Source organism: Corvus brachyrhynchos, unplaced genomic scaffold, assembly GCF_000691975.1.
Source record: "Corvus brachyrhynchos isolate BGI_N302 unplaced genomic scaffold, ASM69197v1 scaffold17, whole genome shotgun sequence".
NCBI lineage: Eukaryota > Metazoa > Chordata > Aves > Passeriformes > Corvidae > Corvus > Corvus brachyrhynchos.
In genome coordinates, this window is record NW_008240046.1 from 7,995,121 (window position 1) to 8,012,992 (window position 17,872).

Consider the following 17,872-nt stretch of genomic DNA (forward strand, 5'->3'; position numbering starts at 1 on the left):
TTCCCAATGCGCTAAGGATTGTCTCTGCCTCGACAAATAACCTTCAGAGGCTTCCCGGCTCAAAGGGAGATTGGAGATCCTGGTGTGCAGCCTGCTGCCATGCAGGAGGGCTCAATGGGCCTTGGGCCATCCACTAGTCATGGACTAACATGATTGACTTATATTTGCGTATCAGCAGCCACATGCTCATCTAGCCCTCAGCTGCTGCTGAGCAAGATTTCCAGCCCTTAGCTATGTGCTGTTAGCTCTCGTTCCAGAGTCTCCCTTAAACTGGATGCAGCTATCAGGAGGGCCACTAGTGGCTATTGCTTGACCCAAAAAAAGCAGTGTGGCTGGGTGGAGCACACTGTCACAGTCACATATGGTTCTTATCCTACAAACTGGGTACTTTATGGGCTTTTTCATTTTAGCTGATCTTTAGTTACCATTGCATTTTGTAGCAGAGTCTATTTTAAATGGGACATAACTGAACCATGAAACAAGTTCACTGCAATCCAAGTGTCTTTATTTTTGACCTTTAAAAAAATATTTGTTAATGCTATGATTTTCCTGTTAATCTGACCTTCACAGGCAGCCCAGGAAAATGGTGGAATCACCAACCTTGGAAATGTTCAAAAAGCATGTGGGCATGGCACTTAGGGATGTGGTTTAGTGTTGAACGTGGCAGTGCTGGGTTAATAGTTGGACTCAATGTCTTAGAAATCTTTTCCAACTTGAATGATTCTATGGTTCTATGACCATGTGATGTCTGGTATTAATGTGCATTAATGTCTTATTTGGTTGTAGTCAAGAGCATATGATTTCAGGGGGGTTTGTTTCCCTGACTTCTTTATTGGTCATTAATATAATGTATGGAGGTTTTTAAAATGTTCTGAAAATTCAGAAATTTAAAATCATTTTAATGGACTTATCCCAAAACAACATACATTAATAGTGACTCTATGATGAATGCTTCCATAGCTGGACTTTACTACCAAAAAAATAAAGACCTGTTGTGTATCTGAATTCAGTGGCAGTAAATCTGACCTCTTTGCTTAAAGCATGTGCATGCAGTGGGGTAGAGATGTGTTTCCAGAAGAAAGCTCCATCCTTTCTTCTTGTAGGTGACTACCAATGTTTTATATGTGTGCCACTTTGAACTACCTTCACAAACACACTAATCTAAGGTATTTCTAAGAAATCTGAGGGTTTGTTTAATAATTACACTGCAGTTATGCACAGAAGTCAGGGAACAGGTAAGTAATCTTAAAAGTTTCTTCATAGATTTAGGGAAAGGCCAGTTAGCTTTGTAGTGTGCCTTACATTTTGTAATTAATACTATTTGAATAAATTTATTTAAAATGTCTTAGGGCACTAAGATATACGTGCATGCAACCTGTAGCTCAGTAAACTCTACAACAACTCACAAATATTAATTTGGTTGGGACCAAATATAAATATACTATTTAAAAAAATCTAAACCAACAACCAAAACCAAAATCAGTGATGTTATAATGTATTTTCAGCTAATATTCTGTAGTTTTACAGAGAGAGCTTTGCATTTGGTCATTCATCTAAGAATGTAAAGCAGTATTTTCTGAAACATGAAGCTTAAATTCCTCTGATCAAGTCTAAAAGTCTGTCGTTACATGTAATTCTGTATTTCTCAGATTCATCAAGAAGCAGCAAACCTTGAAAAATCAAAGCTGCAGCATGATATTTCAGAATTGGAGAATAATATGCAAGGAGTAAGTGCATTTTTAGGAAGTAAGATTTTATTATTTCTAAATTAGACTGTTCCAGAAATTAATTTTATCATCTGTTTTCCGCTTAAATTTATTTGAAAGCCAAGTTGTGATAGCTTTCTGCAATAATAATGTGTTTGGTTATTTATTTTAAATTGCAGCTTGAGATTGAAAAGTGTGAACTAAGGACTACAGTCTCTATCCTGAAAGAAAGAATAAGCTATTTGGAAAATGAATTAAAACTGAAGTCCAGTAAACTTGCCCAGACTTCTGATGATTCTTCTCAATTTAAAGCTGAGATTTGCTCACTTCAGTAAGTCTGATACAAAATGCGGTTATCTTTCACAGATGCTAGGATAATTTTGTTTATGCTGTGACTGTATAGCAGAGTTGAGTTCCTGGGAAAGACTATAATTATAAATATTTTAAAAATCACTTGGTACTGCTTGTATGTTAAGGAAGAGTAGGTGTAGAAGTGCTGTGGTAGCTTTTCACAGCAAGCTTCTCTTGGACTTATTTGATGACCAGATACACTGATAATTTTTATGGCTCATCCTAGAATTGTTTCCTTCAATAACCATGTTCTCTGCTTATGAATGTAGTAGAACTGAAAATTTCTGAAAGGATTTCCAAACACCATTGAAAGGAAGACAGATGCCTTTGCAAACAGCAGCAGTAGGACTTACAGTTTTGAGGATTGACATCTTATGATCCACTGACACAGAGTCTGTGGGGATTTGACCAGCTTGCTTGGAACTGGAGGATTCAAGTATCCACGTGTATTTTTAAGGCCTGTTTAAACTTGCAGGATTTTTTAAACTTGTTTTGCAAAGAGCTCCCATCAGCTGCCTAAAAGTCATAGAACAAGAAAAAGGCTTAAAGAAAGTGAAAACAGTATTGAATAAATCTGGGCAGAAATTTGAAAACAGAGGTGGAAATAAGAGCTGTTGTTGTAACAGATCACTACAGGGTAGGTAATGCTGTAGATGACATCTTTTGGGTGTTTTACAAGGGAAACCAGGGTCTGTGTTGTATCCCTCATTCCCCACCTGAGCAGTACTACACTGTAACAGCCCAGCGCCTGGGGGATTACTATGAAGAACTGAGGCTGAGCAGCAGGCCTTGCAGTTTTCATCTAATGCTCCCTATTGCACAAAGAGGACTCTTGGTAAAACAATTAGTGTATTTGCTGGTAAAACTGTGACAACAATCATAAAAATTAAAAATCTTGTTAGGTTCCTTTAATTCCAGTGTAAAGCATTGATACTGCAAAAAGAAGATAAGGAATAGGGCTACAGTCATTTTAGCATTTGGTTTTACTTTGTGCATGGTGGCAATGCTGTGTTTGCCCCCCTGCCCATTTTTTTTCCCCTCTAAAGTTTCACTCTGAACTGGATGAGAGTAATCTTTATTCAGAAACATGCTGTGTTCTTTGTTGCTGAGGTTTTTTAAGAATAAAAAGTTTCTCTAGCTTTTGTGGGATCCCACTTGAGAGGGATTTTTTCTTTACCTGTTTCATAAATAATCCATTTAGTTACTTTGGAGTTTTGTTTTGTTGGGATTTTTTTTCCTAAGTCACTTTGATATTTCTTTCCAAGAAAAACAACAATGTAGGTAGATGATTTCATATATCTTTCATGCATTTTATTTTTTAAAAGTAGGATCAGAACTGTAGCTGTCAATTTGGTTGTTTCTTAAAATGTGGTTTGGCCGATAATCACTGCTAAGAGCTGCATGTCAGAAGCTTTATAAAGCAAGAGTCAAAAATACAAGTAACATGATGAAGAGTAACAGAAATCAGAGGAAGTAAATGTTTCAGGTTATCATGGTGGCTCCACCAAGATTCCATTACTCCATTTTGCATTGATGTTGAAGTGGACTTGCAGGAGGGGTCCAGAGCAACCAAGTGGTGTTGGCCTCAGCAATCCTTCACTCCTTCCTCTCCTCAAGGGAGAGGAGGGGCTAATATGACACAACCCCATGCTGCTGGTTGGTTATACAGCCCTGTCAGGAGGTTATGATGGAACTGTTTCGGCACTTGAAGCAGCTTAAGAGCAGAAGTTGAAGAGCTGGAATAGGTCCCAAACTTCTTTCAACTGTAGACTGATTTTCCAGGCTCTTAAATGACCAACTCCAGAGGTCTGTTGAAGATTTACAGCACCGACTGTCCCTCAAAAAGGATGAACTGCAGACAGCTCATGAAGAAATTGTAAAGCTGAAGGAGATAATAGGTAATCTATAATTATTTTTGTGCTCATTTCCTGTTTTTAAAATAGAAAGCACTTATTCTTTTATTTTTAGATAGCTTAAACCAGAGGAGCACTTCACAGGATGAAGCAGTCAGTGTGCTGAGGAGTACAATTAGTGTTTTGGACAAAGAAAAGGACAGTCTTCAAGAAACTGTAGATGAAAAAACAGAAAGAATTGCATGCTTAGATGACAACTTAGCTAACAAGGTATGTCCAGTAAAAGTAAAAATGCTACTTTGCATTCCACCTGGGGATTTTAAAGCAGTTACATTTCAGGGAGACATTTTGCCTTGATGACAAAGTCTGTGCAGAGCACATAAACGCTATGCTTGGACCCAGCTGATGCAGAGTCTATTTGCCAACTCAGTAGCACTTTAATTATGAATGTTGCTGTATTCCCTAAATACTCCAAGAAAATAAGGAAGCATTTGTTCACATTTTGCATGTGCAGGCATTTATTTAGATATAAAGTACTAGCCTGAGGTGACAAATTCTATAGCTGACTTCCATCTTTTTTGATGACAAGACAATCCTTTCTTGGTAAAGAAAAAAAACTTGGAAATTACTTATTAGTGAAGAATTAAAATAAAGGTTTACATTAAAAGTTCTTTAACTTGAAGTATTCTGTTATGTTGCAATATAATAGTACCTAATACACCTTTTGATTTTTTTTAATAGGAAAAAACAATTGCTCATTTACGTTTAACTCTCTCTGAGCTGGAGTCCTCAACAGAGTAAGTAAAGAGTAGGATGCCTTCTTTGGAGGCTTTGTTTTATGTGATAGTTTCAAAGTGAAAGTAGATGGCTATTTTAGTTATTTTGATGAAACTGAGTTAATTCCATTTGAGTCAAGTAGAGGAGTGTACTGTGTTGAGAAAGATGTACACAGCTTTTGAAGACACTTCCTCTGCAATTATATTGCAGGCTGCTGAGAAACCGTTACAACAATAATTAACAATTGCTTGTCTGTATTCATTTCCCTAAATTGGTAATGTTTCCTAACTCTTAGTCAAGAAGTAGCTTTCTAGCACTCCACTAGATATTGATTGACCCAGGTAAGATTCAGAGCCAAACTCTTAATGATTGGCAATTTAATTCTTCTAGCTTAAGCTACCAGTACAGTCTTAATTTATGTAGTTTTTAGCTGGGCTTCCTCTGATCTTTCATTCTTTCCTCTTTTTAAGCATGACTTTTTAAATTATAGCATCTTAAAAGAAAAAATTTAAACACCAATATTTAAACATTTGAAGACCAGTGTAACTGAATATTTGCTACATTGATGCATGAACTATATGTGACAAAAAAAAATGCAAAAGTTTAATTTATGCATATTTATATTTCTAATTTTTTGTTTAATCTTTTCATTACTCTTTTGATAATTGTCCTTCAAGTGTAAATTATTTGTCTTCCTTTATGGCTTATAAATATGCAATTACCGTAATCACTACCGTAAACACAAATAAACATAGGTATCTGTAATTGCTCTTTGTCTAATAAAATACATCTTAGCAGATACATCTTCAAAACTGAAGATTAAATCCATTTTATTTCTGCATATTGACATTTTACATACTTAGTTCATGTTATATTTAGACTCAGTTTGTCATCATTCAGAGTGCAAGAATTTTGCCTGATTATTTTCAGCAGTATGTGGTATAGTACAAGAAGGAACAACGTTAATAATGTTTTCACTTGATAGCCAGATGCAGAACATGCTGAGCAACAGAGACCGTGAGATATCCAGCTTGCATCGCCAGCTTGATACATCCCAGCTAGAGCTTGCAGAAATGGAAAGAGTAAAGGAAATGGCTCTGAAAGAAAACAGGCGACTGCAAGATGACCTGGCTACAATGGCCAGAGAAAACCAGGTATGAAGACAGTACATGGTACTGCTGTATTAAACCATTTATGATTTGCTTGCATCAGAACTGCTACATCCTCAATTTTGATTGATGTGTTTAATGATTGGTATTTCTTGAGCACTGGGATGTTGAAAATCACTAGGCAGAAACTGTAAAAGCAGTACTTCAGATACTTAAATATAGTCAATGCAGTGGGGGAGAAATCGACAAGCTTTCAGTCTGGTCACCTTTCCTCAGATTAAAAAAGAAATCTAAATAAAATAAATCTAGGACGTTATTGTTTATAATATAATGAAATTATGTTAATTGGTTATATCACTTGGCAGTTGGTATTTAATTGGTAAAAACTGGGTTTTATTATCTGTGGAAGTGATTATTGAGAGAGAGAAGGAAAGCCCAAAAGCAGACATCAGATTGTCAGGTAAAAGTGAGAGGGAGAGGAAGGAGATTGGTAGCACATCTGAATTTGTTCTGGTGCATAGTGATTCATTAATTTCATTCATCTAGTTTCCATCAATCATTGGATTTATTGACTGAGGTATGCCATATTTTGAGATTAGGATGTTTTGGAATGTAGATTGTAATGTTTGTGGTCTGTGAGCCTTGGCAATGGTGGCTTGTATCTCCCTGTAAGGAGGTATTGGCAGGGTTTTAATTTCCAGTCCTGGCAAAGTTAGTTGCCATTTGTATGTGTTGCTCTGCGGGAATTTTGCTTTCAGTGATGAATTGGAAAAGGTTAATTTTGTAGGAGGAAATATAAGAGGGCTTAACAGCTGCAAGACAGAGGGGTTCAAAAACACTTACTTTTAGGGTTCGATAATCCTGAATAGTCTGAATTCATCTCCTGATTTCAGGAATGGATAAGGATTCACAGTCCATGAGAATAGGAGGGGTTCCCTTTCCATTATGCTGAGGTCGTGTGGGGTTTTTAGATGATGAATTTAAAGGTGTAATCTATTTCCCTGGAGAAATTTTCTTATTGGATTGTCTTTGCATTAGTAAGGTAGGTGTGATGGTGAGGTGGTATTTTGTGTGTATATAAATATACAGGTTCGGCTGTATGTTGCAGCTTTTTTGGGGAGAGGCAGGGTGTGTGTGGTTTTTTGTAGAGATCCTGTTCAGGTACTCTTGAGTGCTTGCAGAGCTTTATATTTTTATTTGTATTAGTTTTATATGATTTTGTCTTTCCTTAGTTCTCTGGTAGTTTAGAATCTTAATGTACTTCCTTGCTAACAGCTGGCCAGTCAGTAGCTTCTCAGGCCAGAAAGCAGGTGGAGAGTGGGTTATGATTGCCCAGTGGATACTGAGTTGGTTCATGTGTATTCATGGTCAGATTTCCAGCTGGAAGGTATACAAGTCCCTCTTGGCTGCTGATGTCATAGAAAATAAATACATTTCCTTGTGAAGTGCATGCTTATAAAGGCAGTACTTATGTCAGTTGTACAATTAGAGTTGAAATAAAATCTTTATTGTCCTGAGAAATTACTTTTTTGCGCAGGGTATCATTGAATATTTTATTGAACTATCTGAAGCTGATGAGCTACCTGAAGCTGATGTAGGTTAAATAAAAATTTTGCAAGACAGAAATAGTTGAGAGATTCAGTGGGTTAGACTGTTTTATTATTGTCATTATTGTCCTTGTGACATCTTCATCTTGAGATGTTCTTCAGGGGTCCTCAGTTAAACCAATCACTAGTGTACTCATTCTTTCAAAAGTCTAAGTGACTTATATAGGATATCTCCATTTGCACTCTTTGCTATCCTCATTGCTCCCTCTCTTCTTCCTTGGAATTCTATGAGCATGGGATCCATGACTGGAACAGCCTGAAATACATTCAGTCTGTTAATCCCTTGCATAGTTGGAGGAATAATGAATTGGTTTTGTGCACCAGCTGGTTATTGCTGAGCAAAAGCCTCCCAGCTCCAAGTGCATGATATGGATGTCCCTGTGCTGTAGAATATCTGTATGGACAACATACAGCGAAAATGTCCAGTGTTTTATAGGGTATTTTATATTATATATATAAGATATATCTTTTAATGGGCTAAGCAACATCTTTTATTGGGCTAAGCATCAGAAAGTCTGTGTAGAGGGTATGTGAGTGTGATCTGAAGAGCAAACCCAGAATTTTGTTGCAACTCATTACATTCAATTTGTATAGCAAATACAACTATAGCAGCTCCTCATGAGACTCAAATGCCTTTTACGGTTTTGATCCTGAGATACAAATGTTTGTTTGAATTCACTGTAAGTGCTGACACTAAAAACAATCAGGGCCTTGTTGACTAAACCATTTGTTTCAATTCTCCTCAAGTCAACCACGCTGAGTCTGATGCTAGAAAGTATAATATAGCAACATGTTTCAAGGAAGTGATGTAGGACCTTGAACAGTTCTTGCAAAACCTATAGTTTAATATATAAATATGTGGCTGTATTATTGAAATTAGACCTGCCCTTCACAGGTGTCTAATAAGATGAAATATTGAATATTATCATAATGTGATGACTAAAGCTTTCCCAGTGTTTGGGAAGGCTACTACAGAGACAAGCAGACTGATTTCAGTATATGTTAAATAAGGCATACAGTGAAAAGCTTGCCACTAATGAATTAATATACCACAAAAAGAGGAAGGGAAAGAAGTAAGGCAGTATCCTGTATTTCCCTGACATTTGATCATGGAGGTAGAAAAAGTTACTTGCAATTTTGGCTCTCTGGGCTAAAGTACTCAGAGGGAGATAAGAGCTGAACCTCACAGGGACAGAGTTAACAGCTCAAATATCTGAAACAAATTCCATGGTGCATTTTTGATGTCTAAATATGATCTTAGTAATGCATTTAGTTATTTTATCTTGCAATTCTACTTTAAAATAAATGTTCTTTTGTTCTAAAGTTGTTTTTCTATTGATTTGAAACTTTCCTTCACTCAGGAATAGAGAATTTTAAGGCTATAAAAATTTCATCTCCCAAACATCAGTATGTTGAATTTTCCAAAGATTGGTAGGGTGTGTCATCTGGGAAGCTGCATATTTTATGAACTGGTGTGATAATCATTGTTTTTGTGATTTTTCTTGCCTAGAAACTCTTTGGTGTATCTAAGGTAACAAGGGATGTTTCTGAACCCTACAAATCCCAAAGAGCTTTGTAAGTAGAATAGAAAAAATTCTAGGGCATATGCAATTACTTAATTTAATCTGATAGGCTATTATATAGTGCTTAATTTACTGCCATGCACAATTTTGCCTTTTTGCAATCTCTTTAGGCTGTCAGTACCGAGCTTGAAGATGCAATACGTGAAAAAGAAGAAATGAAAACCAGGGTTCATAATTATATAACTGAAGTCTCCAGATTTGAGACCTTGATAGCTTCAAAGGTAAAAATGTAATCTGTAGGCAGTCATTACTGCATTCAGTAAAGCAAAGTAAGGATTGCATGGTTTGGGTGCTGTTCTCCCTGCCTGTCCCATTTCCTTCTTTTATTTTTCCTTCTTTTCTTTGCAGTGTTTCAAGCTACTAGTGAGGGATTCATATTATTAGATCTGAAGCACTGATTAATTCTAGCACATCACAATTTCATCAGTCGTGTTTCAGGTGGCCATAATCCTGGAGAATGACAAACATGTCATGTTTGAATATTGTTTTGCTTTTTGGGTTTTGACCAGGCAACCAGTAAAATAACTGGTACTGTTTCATGATTGTAGGCAGCTTATATGATGATTTTAAATAGTTTACCCTTTTTGAAAAGAAAAATTTTTACCTGTAGTTCTGCATGAAAATGTAAAAATAGTACTGTTAAAACAGTGCTCTGTTTAAATGTCCTTTATCCTGATACTTGGATTCAAAAGTGTGATTTATGTGATTTAAAACTTATAATCATTTAAAACAAATAGGATTTGTGTCAAGAGAACATGAACTGGCAAATTCATTATGTGACTTTGAATTGGGAAGAATGAGTTTTGATCTGACTTCAACTTGCATGTCTAGATGAATTCATGTAGAGTCTACCACTTTTACAAGTAGAAACTGAAGCATGGAAGAAAAATTAAGCTCAGTAGTAGGTTAGCTTAGAACTATGAATTTAAAACACTTGAGGTTTATTTTTTAAGAATTTCACAATATATCATATGTCCAAAGTACTTCAGCTACAGATGTGGCTACATCTTTGGCAAATGATAATCCAGTTATTCAAGTCAGGTACCAGGAAACTGCAGAATATACAGCCAGCAACCAATTATGAATGCTTGATTTCAGGGATTTTTCTAGTATTATATCTGGAAAATTCCTGTGGAGATTTACTTTTCTGCAGTGTTCACTTGCTTAATCACAAGTTTTTATTTCCTAATGCTCCACCTGATCCTGTCTGCACCTTCCAAGTTCTGGAGGATACAGAGAAGGAATTTCAGAAACAGTAGCCTTTCTCATTAGATAAATCTGATTTATACTACCAACATGCATATCCCACTGCACATTACATGAGCAGGGAAGAAGGGAATGAAGGTAAATAAGAAAAATTTATCACTGCCTTATAATATGCACTTGGCCAAACTAAAATTCACAAGCAACATTTGTTCTATCACTGCACAAATGATGAGCACTAAAGCTCACATTTTTGTACCTCTATGATAGGCTACATAGATGTATATGCTCTAATAGATTACCAGCATTTCAGGCACTGCCATAATACAAATATTTATAAGAGCATGGTAACTCAAAGAGCTGAAAATGGACTCCTGCTGGAATTCCTTGGAAAGGGCATCACACAGTGTATCTCAGTAACATGATCCTTGACAATGCAGAGAGATCCACAATAACCCCTCTCCTGCGAGCCTTAAAACTCATTAACAACTTTGAAGTGTAAGTACTTGCATTTTAAGAAAACTGAATGCCATCACTGTATTTATTTGCTTTTCGGACTTGGAAAGGAGATTATTCCTTTTAGTAGTTGCCAGATAGTGGGATTAAGAAAATGAAGGAAGTCCTACTTTCTGGGGGAAAAACAGAAGAGCTACTGTAAGGAGTAGGCATGAAATAAGATCAAACAACTTGAGGGTGTGTTGATCATTGCAGAGCGATTTACTGTTTCATTAGGAAAAAGAAAACCAAGAATTGTTAGAGAAGTTCCGGATGCTCCATACACAAGCTGAAGACTGGGAAATGAAGGCTCATCAAGCTGAAGGAGAGAGCAGCTCAATGCGACTTGAACTCCTTTCAGTAGACACAGATCGGAGACATCTTCGAGAGAGAGTAGAATTTCTGGAAAAAGAGATTCAAGGGGTAATAACTTGTGCAATGAAATTCCATCTAGGAAAGTGGGATACATTCAAGTGCTTTTTAATAAGGTCAATGTATGATATTTAATGCCTTAATGGAAAATGATTTCTCTATGTGATTGTTTCAAATATGAACGCTGGAGTTTTTGAAACAGTAACTGATTTGGTTTAGATGTGCTTTCCTTCACCCCCCAAAATTAGAATCATGGCAGACATTTTCATAGTTTTACATCTCCTCTGTTGGGTTATCATTGTTACTATGACATTGTAAGAAACTTCTGTTTAGTTGCTTCAGAATATTTTCATATAGCTTTATGAGTACTTTGCAAGCTTAGTTCTTATATTTCGTTGAAGCTTTGAATGAAATATTTGAAGCATTGGTGGCTGGAGTCAAGGTAAAAATCTGGTAGACATCCAAATTCAGAACCAGGATTCCATAATACTGAATCCTAGACCAATATCATAGAACATAATGAGTTTTATATTTTAGAAACAATAACTTCATAGAGATTAAAGAAGTTCTAGAGTATAATTGCTGTGGATTGACTACATTTTGTCTCATCATTTTAACTAGCCAGAAAGAGTTAGAGACTATATTGTAAATTGAGTTAAAAATAGGTTGTATGTTTGCAGTTTAAGCTTTTTAGTTCTCTGAGGCTGGAATACAGCCTTGTTCTGTTCTTATATAGTACTTATATAATTGTTCAAGTTAGTGATTAAAAATTGCAAAGATGATTTATTAGTTGCCCTTAGCTGTGTTTTAGGAAGAGGGAAGGAATATTAAGTTAATTTTATAGGGAAAGTTAACTTTGAAGGGAAAATAAAGTGTTAAGAAAACCCAAGTTATTCAACACAAGACTCTTAAATTTAACACTGAAAGTGTATCCATATTTGGTTTTGTTTAGCATATTGTTGCACATCAAGTATATGAATCTCAGATCTCCTCCATAACGAAAAATATGACCAGATTGGAAGAGGAACTTAAACGTGAAAATCAGGATAAGGCTACTGTGTTGGCAGACATGACTTCTGTGAAGGAACTCTGTGTGAAACTTGAGGCTAGCAAAGAACTTTTAGCTCGACAGCTGACGTCCAAAAGCATGGATTGTGAAAGGGTAAGCAGCGAAGACAAATTTAATTTGCTATAACAAAGTAACTTCCTTTGCTTTTAATAGTTTTTGGAGAAAAAATTACTTCTGAGAGCAAGGTAAGTTAATTTACATCACTAGTTTTGCATTTTTATATAAATTATAAATTTTACAATGTACAGATTTGTAGCTGTGGGTTTTGTACAAAAAGAGGGAGTTTCTTTGATTCATTATCACTGCAAAGTGTTGCAGGTGTAGTTTTAGCTGTACTGCAGACAGATCACATATATTTTTTTTCGTTTTTAATTTACTCAAACTTTATGAAAAGCAAATAGTGCACTTCTTGATATTAAAGACCTTACCCTAATGGCTTATTTTCAATTAAATTGAAATTTAGATACAGCTGGAATTCATTGAATATTTTGAAATAGTTTAAACAGTTCTAAATATTCATATTTTTGGAACCTTTTTCTTTACAGCTGATTTTGTCTTCATTTAGTGACTTGGTCAGGCTTTCTGGGACTGCAATATTCAAGACCTTGTTTATATTCACAGAACTGAAGAGGAAAACAATTATTCCTACATTTTCAGCAAAAGCCAGGAGGCTAATTGTGAGCTGACTTAGTCAAATAGAATGAAGTATAGTAAATACTATTTTTGTACTTGTGCAAAGTACTTTGTTAAAAGCCAGTTCGTGTTCCAGGTACTTACCTAAACAATTCCAGCACTCAGTAATGTAGCTCCCAGTAAAACATTTGATAGAGGTACAGCTTGAATGGTTTTAAATTAAGTCTAGTTTAAAATAATTACAGACTTACATTGTTTCATAAGCTCAGTTTCCTATTCTTTTTTATGAAACTTAGGATCATTTCAGTTTCTATAACAGCTCTTCGCAAAATAAAATTGTCTGTGTTTGTAAATTAGGGTATTAATAACATATAAAATTTGTGCCTTAGGTTCTAGGAGAATTAGAAGATATAAAATCAGAAGTAGAGTTGCTGAAAAAGCAGCTATCCAGTGAGAGACTTACAGTTCAGAATCTTGAAACGTTACTGGCTACTAGTAGAGACAAAGAATTTCAGAATCAATTAACGTCCCAAGAGAAAGATACCGAAATTCAGTTACTGAAAGACAAGCTAACACTGGCTGAGAGCAAACTGTAAGTTTTAACAAGTGTGTGTGTGTGTGTGTGTGTGTGTGTGTGTGTTATGTGGTTTGCAAAAGAACTATTTCTTTGTGACAATACTCATTCACAAAATCTGGGTGTTCAGTATGGCTGAGCAGATTTTTGCAGCAATGTCTTTTGACCTTTCCTGGCATGTTTACTTAAAGTTTCTTTACAGGTCTTTCATATTGCTTTCAATTAATCAGCATTTTGGTGGATGTTAGTTTAGTGCAAGTAGTAAATTTAAGCAGGACTTCCAAAGGAAACATCCTCTACATAAAATTTTAACATGTGTTTACTGCTCACAAAAAAACCCCCAAGTATATTAAATTCATGGTAAATGTGAATTGCTGAAGATGCCTGATGTCCCTGCTTTGATTGAAGAATCACTTACATAATGAATAGTGAAGTCATAGTGCTTTAAAAAAAGCAAAAGTACTTTTGGTGCTGTTGATATTAACTGTTAAGGAAAAAGTCCTGTATCACTTATTATTCCTTTGAAATACAAACAGAACTAAACCTGACACACTAAATGTGGCCTGCAACTTCTTATGCTGTGGATCTGCCTAAAGAAGCAATAACCTTTAACAACACTTGTATAAGAAAGACTATAATCTGTTTGGAACAATGAAGTTAAAAGGGGAGGTATTTTGTTTGTGTGAAATTCGTGCACAAGAGAAGATTTAAAAATTCCTCTTCATATTATGGAGCAGGGAATTTGAAGTTTCCATGATGTGTCATCTTAGAATTATTTGGGTTAAAAAAGACCCTTAAGATCATCAAGTGAAGCTCTTAAACAAAACCTGCCAAGTATCATGACATGATAATTCTAAGGATACATCAGCAGGGACTAGTGATAGCTATGCATTAAATAGCAAGAAGGAGGAGTAGCAGCTGAATGTAGATGGTGGTGAAGAGTAAAGTCAAAGAAGAACTTCAGACAATGAGATATACCCATTTAGTAAACACTAATGTAGGGAGAGAAAGGAAATGTATGGAAGTTCATAGAACAGGTAATACTCCTTATGAGATACAGAATGTAGCCTACTGAAACAGGTAAAACTGTGTAACTTGGTGACACAGATGTGCTAGAAATATGCTTCTGGTTGATTTATGTAGAGGCTACAGCTTGTGGCTTATGATGGTCCACCTCAAGTAGCAGTGATCTCAGTGAATCTGGAGATGACAACATTATTGATTGCCCCTGCGGAACTAATTGCTTCATGTTTTAGTATTGCTGATTTTTGTTTACTTGGGGAAAAATTGTTAGTTGCATACAATGAACATAAGATAATAGAAAGTCCTGATTATGAAGTTCAATGTGCAAGTTAGAAAAAACACAGACCAACACAACCCCAAAAAACAAACAATAAAAAAGGAAAGAAGGAGTTTTAAATTAAATTTAATTCAGTTGCTTTGTGTACAAACATTATAAAACTCTGTTTAACTAAGTGGATAGTAATTTTTTTGCTATTTTGCTTTTGCACACATTGTAGGGTTCATTTGTTTTTTGTAAATGTTAATACTTGCGTTGTTAATAGGGTGGGATATTGCAGGAAGAAGGAAAATGTTCTCTTGGAGAAAGAGTAGCTATTATGTTGAATTATTTTCCACTGTTTATCTCAAAGGTTCTGCATGTTACCAGGCAAGTGTTCAGGTGTGAGAACTAGTTGTATATACCTTATTTTCTACTATTTGGTTTGTAGTAGTTGCAGTCTAAGAAACAGGAACTTTAAATGCTCACAGCTGTGACTGAAGTACGTGACAATTATATTTGTGTCTTGCAAAATACAAAAATTCATTTGGCTTAGCAGAATTTCAGTTCTAACTGACAAAAATCATGTGCCAATATTTTTGAACATTATTTAAAGTTTTGGCTTTACAGTGCTTGTCCTTCCACTTTATTTAGAAAATGGCACTGCTACAACCTCTGACTTTAGAAGTATTGTCAGAATTAAGTTTAACTTCTGAAGTTCTCCAGTGCTGTATTTATCAGTTCTGTAAAGAGTAAGTAGTTGTGTTACTTTGAGTGCTGCATGGGTGATAGTACAGTAAAGGAGATCCTGAGGCTCTAGAGTGACTAAAGAATTAAATAAGCAGAGAATATGGAATAGCTAAACTACTTGTTGAGAGCTATGTGTATCTACTGTGAAAGAGACAGATGTCCTGTGAAAATTGTGTATCATCATGTAAACTTACATGATGATTACTGTGCATAAAGGGTTTTAAATTTAAATATTTCTAAACCTTGGAGTGATTTACTTAATGCTCTTAATTTTGTTTAAATGTCATTGACATGGAATAACCTCAGAACTCACAAACTGTTTGCTTTCTTTCCTTATTTTACAATAATGATATTGGGCCCTGAATTCTTACCTCCATCCTGAAAGCATATGCCTGTCTTTGAAGGACTTATAAGATATCATCGAGATGTCTTGTCTTCTCCATCTGTTCTCAACATACTGGATCAAGATACCATTCTAGGAATTTTACTGATGAATAGGGACCATGGGAAAAAATATTCTGCCATTCTATTTGGAACAAATCTCTTGAGTAGTTTTCATCTTCCTGGACTCAAAGACCAGCGGGTGCCAGACAGGAAGTCTTTGACGGACCTAGGAGTGGAACTCATTTTTCAGAATTCCAATCCAGTGCTTTAGCAATAAACTAGTACAACTTTGCTTCTCCAGAAGTGACTTTTGAGCACTCCACCTCATACTGGCTTTGAAGACTGTATGGAATAAAACAGCTGTTTAGGTTCTCATTTAGACAACTTATTTTACAAGCAGCGATTTCTTTTTCTTCCTTTATAATGTAATTAATGGTATTTTGCAACCAATAATTGAATTGGCCAAGCTGATGATTTACTAAGAAGTATATTAACTATGTTTCTGAAGACTTTCAAGGCTCCTTTTCATTTTGATTCTTGCAATTGAAACAGTTGGCCCCATAACAGTTGTAGTTAACAAGCTTTCAGACTCTGTGTTTTGCTGGTCTGGTATTTGCTTTAATACAATTTTTACTTAGATTTGATTCAGTTGTATTCATGGATAGCCAGATAGTTTCAGCCTACTTGATAAAATTTTTACTGAAGCCGTATCTGTTATGTTTGTAACTTTTTGTGGATATTTATTGCTTTTTTCTTCTTTTTTTACATAAAGACCATCTCAAATTGCAACAGAGGATAGTAAATCAATAAACTAATGTTGTAATTGCTTTGTCTGTTTTTATAAAACATGTTTGTGTTTACCTTTGTCTGAAAAATAACATGATGCAATCAGGATGTAGTGAGACACTTGCCAGTTCTCACTTCATTCTCACCTTAGGTTCTTCCAGAAACATTCTGTTGTGTTCATTTGGTTCTTGCTGCTTCTAATTTGTCTTTGACTTAGTCTGTGAAACAACATGTTCAGTATCTGGTTTTGTTTTATCTTGCTCTAACTTCTCTGGGCTCCTAGCTGATGTCGTTCAAAGAAAAATTTGTTGCTTCTCCCGTTTTTTTTTAGAAGCAGCAATAATAGAGAGGTTTCTGTACTTCGAAGTAAAGTTGCACAGCTGCAGACTGACTGTGATGTTTTAAAAAGGAAGCTGACAACTGAGCGATTTGAACGGTAAGATGCTGGTTTTTCAGGGAGTTGGCTCTCCCTCCTTATTTCTTCTTTCTCACTTTTAAAACTGTTGCTTTTTTCAGTAGTGAGGAACTTTTATGGAAAACTGTTCCTCTTGTCATGCAAAGTCTAATATTTTCATCCTGAAAAATGCTTAATTAAAAATGAAAAAATTCTTATGCAGCTTCTGGATTTCTTCTTAAGTTTTGTGAGTTTACCACTGCCTCTAAAAATAAAAAAAAAATCCCTTCTCATGAAAACAGGAATAGAATTGAGTGACTTTACAAGAAGATGAGACTTTTTGCAAAGTTCTATTTTCTTCCTTTAACATCCTGCAGTAGCAAGGTGTTGTGTAACTGAGGTTGCTGTTTGTTGGCAGAGAGCGAGCAATTCAGGAGATGCGTCGGCACGGCCTCTCCACATCCTCACTACGGGCTTCGCCTCCCCTCAGCTCCACACTGAGGTCTCCCTTGCGGTCTCCAGAATGCAGCACTGTAAGAACAACTGATCAAGCAGCAGCTGGAAAGTAAATGATTTGATTTTAGCAGATCCTTTCTATTTAAGAGTTAGGTTTAAACTGTTTCTTAATCTTTTGTGATCATATGAAATAGTTACACACTTCAGATGTTTCTAAGTTCTGCTTTTGCTGTCTCTCCTACTATAAAATATTGATTGCAACCAATAAATGCAAAGTGCTCTCCAAAGACCACATAATATAATGGATTCTCATTCCTCTTTTTGTTAATGGTCTTGCACCACCTGGCAACTTTCAAATATATGTTGCCTGTGTATTACTACCATTAATTATATCCAAATATACTTTGCCAGTTTATTGCTGTTAATAGTTATCTCCAAACAATGAATGCTTCATATTAAGAGGAATGCCATGAAATTCTCCTGGGTTCAGC

The 17,872-nt window shown here is 35.6% G+C and overlaps 1 protein-coding gene across 7 annotated transcripts in view; it reads left to right on the top strand.

Moving 5' to 3' along the window:
* Window positions 1–17,872, top strand: part of CEP135 (centrosomal protein 135) — a 33,216-nt gene that overhangs the window by 13,093 nt on the left and 2,251 nt on the right. For 4 of the 7 annotated variants that reach the window (XM_017744635.1, XM_017744638.1, XM_017744640.1 and 1 more), the window contains 12 exons: window positions 1,650–1,727; window positions 1,886–2,037; window positions 3,840–3,955; window positions 4,026–4,180; window positions 4,652–4,707; window positions 5,673–5,841; window positions 9,097–9,207; window positions 10,922–11,107; window positions 12,009–12,218; window positions 13,148–13,350; window positions 16,863–16,967; window positions 17,344–17,490. In XM_017744635.1, coding sequence (XP_017600124.1) covers window positions 1,650–1,727; window positions 1,886–2,037; window positions 3,840–3,955; window positions 4,026–4,180; window positions 4,652–4,707; window positions 5,673–5,841; window positions 9,097–9,207; window positions 10,922–11,107; window positions 12,009–12,218; window positions 13,148–13,350; window positions 16,863–16,967; window positions 17,344–17,490 — 1,688 coding nt within the window. Of the gene's footprint in view, window positions 1–1,649; window positions 1,728–1,885; window positions 2,038–3,839; window positions 3,956–4,025; window positions 4,181–4,651; window positions 4,708–5,672; window positions 5,842–9,096; window positions 9,208–10,921; window positions 11,108–12,008; window positions 12,219–13,147; window positions 13,351–15,746; window positions 16,572–16,862; window positions 16,968–17,343; window positions 17,491–17,872 lie in introns of those variants that run through there. The other 3 variants (XM_017744636.1, XM_017744637.1, XM_017744639.1) reach the window with 3 other exon arrangements.